The following is a 9,154-nucleotide window of genomic DNA, read 5'->3' as shown; positions in this document are numbered from 1 at the left end:
ATTGCCTTTATAAAACCTTGGCCATTTAATAGTATATATTAGTGCAGATCGGTTGCGATTTCAAATTTCCTGAATTGGAATGGAATCTGATATAGCTCCCATATAAACCAATCTCCCGATTTGGTTTCTTGAACCTCCAAAAGGCGCAATTATTATCCGATATGGCTGAAATTCTGCGCTATTACGTTTTCTATGACATTCAACAGATATGCAAAGTATGGGTAGAATCGGTTAAAACCCTGACATAACTTCCATATAAACCCACATTCCGAAAATACTTCTTGAGCTTGTGGAGGGCGCAATTTTTATCCGATTTGGCTGAAATTTTTCACAACGACTTCTTCTTTGACCTCCAATATACATGTGTAGTGTACCGGTTTAAAACCTGATATACCCTAGAGGTAAATCTATCTCGCGATTGCATTTCTTGAGCCCTTAGAGGTCGCAGTTCTGATCTGATTTTGTTGAAAATTTTGCTCGACTTCTCCTATGAAATCCAGGAAATCCAGGTCTATTTCGCACTACCTTAATGTGAACTTAATGAGTCTTTAGTCGATGTTCCCACCATACAGACATACATTTTTTTTTTGCTAATAGCGCGACGCGTAATGACCACATGGATGTGGTGAATATTTTTGAGTTTAGATGTGTCAGCAATGAGGAAATTTTGAAAAGTTTTTCATTGATTAAGTCTAATGCTGTGGGCCGGCATAATATAGGCCCCTTAACTTATTCGCATAATTCTTCCCTTCTTCTTCTTCCTTCTTCTTCCTTACTTTATGTACATTTTTAATTCCATTCTGATTTCTAGTATCTATCCAACTATTTGGAAACTTGCCAAAATAATTCCTATTCCTAAATCTATTACGGAATTCTGTCCCATTTCCATCCTTTGTTACTTTTCAATAGTATTTGCAAAAATTGTGCACCAACAAATGTCTGAATATCTCAACCGGGAACTTTGTTATCTGATAGGCAGACTGGGTTTCGAGTAGATCACAGTTGCATCGGTGACAACTATGGTTGCCCAAAAAGTAATTGCGGATTTTTTTAAAGAAAGTAAATGCATTTTTAATAAAACTTAGAATGAACTTTAATCAAATATACTTTTTGTACACTTTTTTTCCAAACCAAGCTAAAAGTAACAGCTAATAACTGACAGAAGAAAGAATGCAATTACAGAGTCACAAGCTGTGAAAAAATTTGTCAACGCCGACTATATGAAAAATCCGCAATTACTTTTTGGGCAACCCAATAATTTGTGAGGTACTTTGCCGTGTAAAACTTCTTTCCAAAGAGGTGTCGCACTGCGGCACGGCCCCTTATCATTGAGCATAAACTTGAATCGGACTGCACTCATTGATAGGTGAGAAGTTTGCCCCTGTTCCTTAGTGGAATGTTCATGGGCAAAATTTGCATTTGCATCAGTGCTTTGGTGGAAATTTCAGAATCCATAAGAAGTGAGATAGATGATAATAGGGTTGCTTTTCTGGTACTTCTTGATCAGCCTTCGATTCTGTCAATCATTTGAACTTATGTACCAAGCTCCAGTGTTTTTTTTTTTTTTTAATTTCAGCAGTCAGGCTGTGTATTCAATTAAATCCTATCTTACTAATAGGCTTCAATTAGTGTGCTTTGGAAATTGATAATCCAAGCCATTATGCGGCCAAAGGAGTGCAGGGTTCGATTATAGGGCTCCTATTAGTTTCTCTATACGCAAACGACCTACCCAAACAATTGACTCATAGTCAAGTCCTCATGTATGCTGATGATGTACAGATAAATCTTAGCGGTTCTGTGAGTTATATTGATGAGTGTGTACTTAGACATAATGCTGATCTTGCCAGCGTTAAAAGGTGGCCCATGGCTAATGGCTTATCATTGAATCCACGTCAATCTAAATGTCTTGTCATCCTTAGGAAATCCTGAGGTATTTATAAATGACCAAAAGTTTGACATTATTTCGAATGCGTAAAACTTTAGTGTGATATTTGATACTTCATTGAGTTGGTCGAATCACATGATTGTGATTGCCGGACAGACGTATGCGAAATTGTGTTCTTTTTAGGTCACTCATCCTTTCACTACTCTCAAAATGCGTGTTCTCCATGCGAAGACTTTTGTGGTCACTGGGCTTATTTATGCATATGAGATTTTCGAAAATTATCATGGACAACGTCGCCCGAATTTTGCCTTTCGTTAATTGTTTCTCCTATAAAAAAAAACAACTTTTAAGGATATTTTCACTTCATACTTTCTCCTTTCTCGCTATTTTAAGTCTTCGAGAAAACCCCTTCGATTGGCAGCATAAAATGTGCTTACTCAACAAGATCGCCCATATTAAAGTTTGGGTTTATCCAAAGCAACATAACATGGGTGCTGATTTTTAAAATTCCAAATAAAAGCAGCAACCTTTAAACTTCAAATCTCTTACGAAATCATGGTGCTTAAACCCTTTAATAAAACTTCCTACACAAAGAAAATCTAGTATTCCTCACCGAAATCCTTAACAAATTTTACCATTTGTGCTTGTGTTTTGTGTGTATTTTGTTGTATGCTTAAATGCACATATCATAGTCCCTATAAATGTAGTTGTGTTTGTTTGCTGTATATTTGTTCTAGGTTTTATTTATTTATTTTTTTTTTTTTACTTACTTCACATGCTTACCAAACAATTCTTTTTTTGTATTTTGTTGTTTTTATTTTTGTTTTTTTTTTGTCAATTTTTGCTAAGTTAAGATTAAATTAAAAGATCTCTTCTAGAGATCTCTGATTTGGTTTTTTTTTAGATTTTTTTGTTTTCATGTTGGAACAGATATATATGCAATCTTTGGCTGCATAGCGGCTTAATCGATGGTGGTTGTGTGGGTGATAATGTTGTTGTTGTTGTTGGTGGTCGAGGCATTTCTCTAGTCTCTAACAAAAACGAATTCATTGTAGTGATTCCATCGATTCTCCTCGGCATCGACGCCGGGCTTGGGTTCTGCCGCTGAACCTGCAGTGCCGGACCCACAGCTGCCGGCCAGGCGAAAACCTTGCTCATGCAGCATATCAAAGGATTGTTCGATGAAGCAATGCTTCAGGAAGAAACGTGAGGTATAGCGATCGGGTCCACCATGGTCGGGGTCGCGGGATTCATTCAAGGTATCACCAAATACCTCACGACACAGCGCCACACGGCCACACACCAGAATGCGGGATAGCTTGCGGAACTTGACATCGGCCAAACCATCTTTGCCAAATTGAAAACTGCCCCTGTAGCCCAGGGTAATGCTGCCCGGGGAACGCAATTCGCGTTCCTTACGCATGCAACTCAACATGCCGCGAAGTTTAAAATGCTCTGCCTCCTTTTGAAGGCGCTGCTTCTCGCGGAAGCCCTCGGGCAAATTCAGAGCCTTATCACGCAAATAGTCGAGTATGTAGCGGAAGAGTACACCATCACGGTCCAGGAAATAGCGACCTTTGCTATCCTTAAGCAGTTCATCGCGATTATCCGAGAACATTTCATGCAGCAGTGAATCCTTTTCATGCAACAAAGAATCCAAGGTGGTGGTATAGTGGACACCACCCACATTCAGTTCCACAATTTCGGTCATTTTTTTGTTTAGTTTGTATGTGGGGAGTTAAGGATATGTTTTTTCAACACTTTGAGCTCTCTCTACTTTCGCTCTTTTTTTCGTGTTTTTTTTTTTTTTTTTTGTTGTCAGTTACTGGTGGGCAAGGGATGATGCCTGAAGATGAGTCGGTTAATAATTATCAACACTCGCTGTGTTGTGTGCAAAGTCACACAGGGAGACGGTTAGACGCCAGTTTTTATGTAAAAACACACAGCTCACAAGCACACATACACACAAATGCAATGTGATTACTACTGCCAGTGTCTAAGAGTATGTGAGTGTAAGAATCCTCCTTAAAGCCTTTGGCGCTTAGTAGTAATGGATACAATACTGCTGCGAATGATGATAACGATGATGATGGTGGTGGTGTTGGTGTTGGTGCTGGCTGTTGTTTGTATGGGTGTGAAGCTTCTGCTTTTATGGCGGTTATCTTTCACTACACTTGCTCTCTATCTCTTGTTTTTTTTTTTTGTATTTTGTATTGAAGAAGTTGCAGGACGCTGCTCCAAAAAGTAGACCAAACGCAGAATGTTTGCTTATCGTCGTTTAATGTGTCTCACGTGCTGCTTTCAATGCCGGATAAAGTCAACAAAATCCACAAAATGTGCACTGGCCTAGGGGCTGTGTGGGGGAGGGCGATGCCAAAGTGTTGGCCTTTTTTTTCACAAAATTCGACTTTTCATTAAAACTTTAACTTGGATTTTTGGAGTTGGGAGGGGGCAGGGACTCAGTCAACATATGGTGATACTTTTTGCGGTATTTTTTGTTTTGTCGTTGCTTCGCTCTTTGCCACAAAGCAGATTGGGCCACTTGTAATTTGTTTTCTCTTGTTTTACTTTTGTTTTTCACTACACTTCGGCACAAAATTCTTATGAAAATTCTTAAGAAATTTTCCGTTTCTTGCCTTTTCCTTTTTTTACTTCGAGGACATACAGGCGAAAGATGTTTCCACTTTTATGCGTTTTTTTGCTTTCTCGTTTTTTTTTTTTTGTTTAAATTTATATACACACTCTTCACTTTTGCTATTGCCTTTTTGGTAAGGCCAGAAATGTTAGTATACTTTTAGGCTCGAAACCTCTTTTTTTTCGCTATAGTTTTACATATAGACACACATTTACTTATTTATATAAATATACGCACATATATATTTATATGTGTATGTAGGTATATGAATGCGTATATAAATTACTGTGTTTGTATATGACACCATAAAAGTGTGTATGTATTTGTTTGTGCTTTTTAGAACTTCTTTGTTGTTTACGTTTAGACACTCTTTGGGGGGCGTTTATCCGTTAAAATGCGTTCGTTCGCTTTGAAATCCCAAATTGAACTGAATGGCTTTGCCGATTGTAGTGTTTGAGTTGGCTGATTGTGGAATTGCTTTTGGGAGTTGTTTTTTTTTTTTTTTTTTTTTTTTTTTTTGTTGTACTCGCACACTCTCTTAGGGGTATCATCTACTCTTGTATGACAATGGTGCTAATTTTAGTGATAGCAAATGTTGCCAACTTTACGTTGGTGAATAACACAATGCCATTGATGGCAGAAAATGGGCCAGTAAAACTGAAAATATGCACACCAAGTTATGAACCGATTGGGGCCATATTTGGTTTGGCTGTCCAAAGTAGAATTCATTGTGCAAAATTTCAGACAAAACGGATAAGAATTGCGTCCTATTGTGGGTCAAGAAATGAAATTGGGAGCCATATCAGATTATGGACCGATTCAGGTCATATTAAGCATGCATATTAAGGGTCGTACAAAAAGGCGTTGTGCGAATTTCAGCCAAATTGGATAAGAATTACTCCCTCTAGAGGCCCAAGAATTATAATCGGGAGATTGGTTTATATTGGAGCTATATCAGGTTGTGAACCGATTTGAACAATACTCGGCGCAGTTGTAAGAATTTTTAAAAAAGCACTTCATGCTAAATTTTAGCCAAATCGGATAATAAGATAACAAAGGTCATACAAGAAGTCGTTGTGCAGAATTTCAGCCAAATCGGATAAGAATCGGGAGATAGGTTTAAATAGGAACTATAACAGGTTATGAACCGATTTGGACCATAGTTAGCAGAAATGCTGGAAGTCGAAATGAAACACTTAGTATAAAATGTCTGCGCCCTCTTGAGGCTCAAGGAGTCGGTTTATATGGCAGCTATACCAAATCATTGACCAATTTGGGATATTTACAATATTTACAAAATTCTTAAGAAATTTTCCGTTTCTTGCCTTTTCCTTTTTTTACTTCACTAATAGGAAGCAGTTATGCGAAATTTCAAGCACCTAGCTATACTCCTTCGAAAGTATGCGTACTTTCGACAGGCAGACGGACGGAAGGACGGACGGAAGGACGGACGGAAGGACGGACGGAAGAACGGACGGAAGGACGGACGGAAGGACGGACGGAAGGACGGACGGAAGGACGGACGGAAGGACGGACGGAAGGACGGACGGAAGGACGGACGGAAGGACGGACGGAAGGACGGACGGACGGAAGGACGGACGGAAGGACGGACGGAAGGACGGACGGAAGGACGGACGGAAGGACGGACGGAAGGACGGACGGAAGGACGGACGGAAGGACGGACGGAAGGACGGACGGAAGGACGGACGGAAGGACGGACGGAAGGACGGACGGAAGGACGGACGGAAGGACGGACGGACGGAAGGACGGACGGAAGGACGGACGGAAGGACGGACGGAAGGACGGACGGAAGGACGGACGGAAGGACGGACGGAAGGACGGACGGAAGGACGGACGGACGGAAGGACGGAAGGAAGGACGGACGGAAGGACGGAAGGAAGGACGGACGGAAGGACGGACGGAAGGACGGACGGAAGGACGGACGGAAGGACGGACGGAAGGACGGACGGAAGGACGGACGGAAGGACGGACGGAAGGACGGACGGAAGGACGGACGGAAGGACGGACGGAAGGACGGACGGAAGGACGGACGGAAGGACGGACGGAAGGACGGACGGACGGAAGGACGGACGGAAGGACGGACGGAAGGACGGACGGAAGGACGGACGGAAGGACGGACGGAAGGACGGACGGACGGAAGGACGGACGGAAGGACGGAAGGACGGACGGACGGAAGGACGGACGGAAGGACGGAAGGACGGACGGAAGGACGGACGGAAGGACGGACGGAAGGACGGACGGAAGGACGGACGGAAGGACGGACGGAAGGACGGACGGAAGGACGGACGGAAGGACGGACGGAAGGACGGACGGAAGGACGGACGGAAGGACGGACGGAAGGACGGACGGAAGGACGGACGGAAGGACGGACGGAAGGACGGACGGAAGGACGGACGGAAGGACGGACGGAAGGACGGACGGAAGGACGGACGGAATGACGGACGGAAGGACGGACGGAAGGACGGACGGAAGGACGGACGGAAGGACGGACGGAAGGACGGACGGAAGGACGGACGGAAGGACGGACGGAAGGACGGACGGAAGGACGGAAGGACGGACGGAAGGACGGACGGAAGGACGGACGGAAGGACGGACGGAAGGACGGACGGAAGGACGGACGGAAGGACGGACGGAAGGACGGACGGAAGGACGGACGGAAGGACGGACGGAAGGACGGACGGAAGGACGGACGGAAGGACGGACGGAAGGACGGACGGAAGGACGGACGGAAGGACGGAAGGACGGAAGGACGGACGGAAGGACGGACGGAAGGACGGACGGAAGGACGGACGGAAGGACGGACGGAAGGACGGACGGAAGGACGGACGGAAGGACGGAAGGAAGGACGGACGGAAGGACGGACGGAAGGACGGACGGAAGGACGGACGGAAGGACGGACGGAAGGACGGACGGAAGGACGGACGGAAGGACGGACGGAAGGACGGACGGAAGGACGGACGGAAGGACGGACGGAAGGACGGACGGAAGAACGGACGGAAGGACGGACGGAAGGACGGACGGAAGGACGGACGGAAGGACGGACGGAAGGACGGACGGAAGGACGGACGGAAGGACGGACGGAAGGACGGACGGAAGGACGGACGGAAGGACGGACGGAAGGACGGACGGAAGGACGGACGGAAGGACGGACGGAAGGACGGACGGAAGGACGGAAGGACGGACGGAAGGACGGAAGGACGGACGGACGGAAGGACGGAAGGACGGACGGAAGGACGGACGGAAGGACGGACGGACGCGTGTACCACCGTGTTTCCCTTCAAAAGACTTATTTGCTGGAGCTTCTTCATCCATTTCGACAAAATGACCTAGCCAATGCAGCCGTTGTATTTTGATGCGTGCTATTGTCGTCATACAGCTCATACATCTCGTGGTTCATACGTCGCCTATAATCTCCATTATTACAAACTGGTCAATATATTTTACGAAGAATCTTTCTCTCAAATACTCCAGGCACTGCCTCATCTGCTTTCACAAGTACCCATGCTTCAGAACCATATAACAACGCGGGTAGTATCAGTTTTTAGTATAGTGTAATCTTCTTCTGTCGAGAGGAGGCCTTGTTTCTAAACTGCTTTCTTAGTCCAAATTAGCATCTGTTTGCCAGTCTTATTCATCGCTTAATCTCAAAACTGGTGTCATTCGTTTCGGTTACGGCGGTGCTGAGATAAAGATAAAGTTACTGACTGTTTCAAAGTTGTGGTTTCCAACTTTCTCCATTTTCTTTATCTGCTCGTTTGTACAAGGTGTCTTGGGAGATGAAAAAATTCATTTCATCTTGTCTCCATTAACTGCCAGACCCATTTTCACTGACTCTCTTTCGATGCTTCCAAAGGTAGCAGTTACTAATTCCGGTGGCCGACCTATGATATCGATGTCGTTGGCATAGGCGAGTAGCATGTGTTCTCTTGTGATTAGTGATAGGTCCCAATTATCTCATTGACTTTAGGGTTTAATCTTTCACACAGTACGCTCGACTAAGAATGTCAAAACGATGGAGAATAGATATCCTTTTTGGGGTCTTAATTCGAGGTGTTACCAATAAAACAGCGACGTATACGACGTAAGTATACTCCCATCTTATGGTGGAGAATGGTGGGTCTTAGTTCAATATTTCGAGGTGTTACCAACGAAATAGCGAAGTAAGTATACCCCCATCCTATGGTGGAGAGTATAACTTTGAGAACCTGTCTGATTTAGCGATCTGGATAGTTCAACGAAACGATTTAAACCATACTTAATGCACTTCTTAGAAGTAATACCAAACAAGTAAAAGCGTGCTAAGTTCGACCAGGTCGAATCTTGGGAACCCATCACCATGGATTCTCCTAAAAATGTATACAAAAAAAATTTTGTTGAAGGGCATAATTCTGTAAAACCAACAAAAATAAAAGCCTCTAAGAACTGAACAAGGATAATCGAGAGACTGGTTTATATGGGAGCTATAACAGGTTATAAACAGATTTGGATCGTACGTAGTACAGTTGTTGGAAGTCATAACACAATACCCTGTACAAGTTTTAAGCTAAATCTGACAAAAATTGCGGCTTCCAGGGGCTGAAGAAGTCAAATGGGGAGATCGGTTTATATGGGAG

General features: G+C 44.0%; 1 protein-coding gene across 1 annotated transcript; it reads right to left on the bottom strand.

The window, feature by feature from the left end:
* Positions 1-1,222: 1,222 nt before the first annotated feature.
* On the bottom strand, positions 1,223-4,936 carry LOC106093684 (BTB/POZ domain-containing protein KCTD12). The gene has a single exon (XM_013260803.2). It carries the CDS (start codon positions 3,594-3,596, stop codon positions 2,910-2,912), a length of 687 nt encoding a protein of 228 aa, XP_013116257.1. The 5' UTR covers positions 3,597-4,936; the 3' UTR covers positions 1,223-2,909.
* Between the last annotated feature and the right edge of the window lie 4,218 nt (positions 4,937-9,154).

Source organism: Stomoxys calcitrans, chromosome 2, assembly GCF_963082655.1.
Source record: "Stomoxys calcitrans chromosome 2, idStoCalc2.1, whole genome shotgun sequence".
Taxonomy (NCBI): domain Eukaryota; kingdom Metazoa; phylum Arthropoda; class Insecta; order Diptera; family Muscidae; genus Stomoxys; species Stomoxys calcitrans.
This window is presented reverse-complemented; position numbering and strand designations above follow the sequence as displayed.

Excerpts from the sequence above, each read along its gene's own strand:
- LOC106093684 (XM_013260803.2), bottom strand. The coding sequence starts at position 3,596 with ATGACCGAAATTGTGGAACTGAATGTGGGTGGTGTCCACTATACCACC.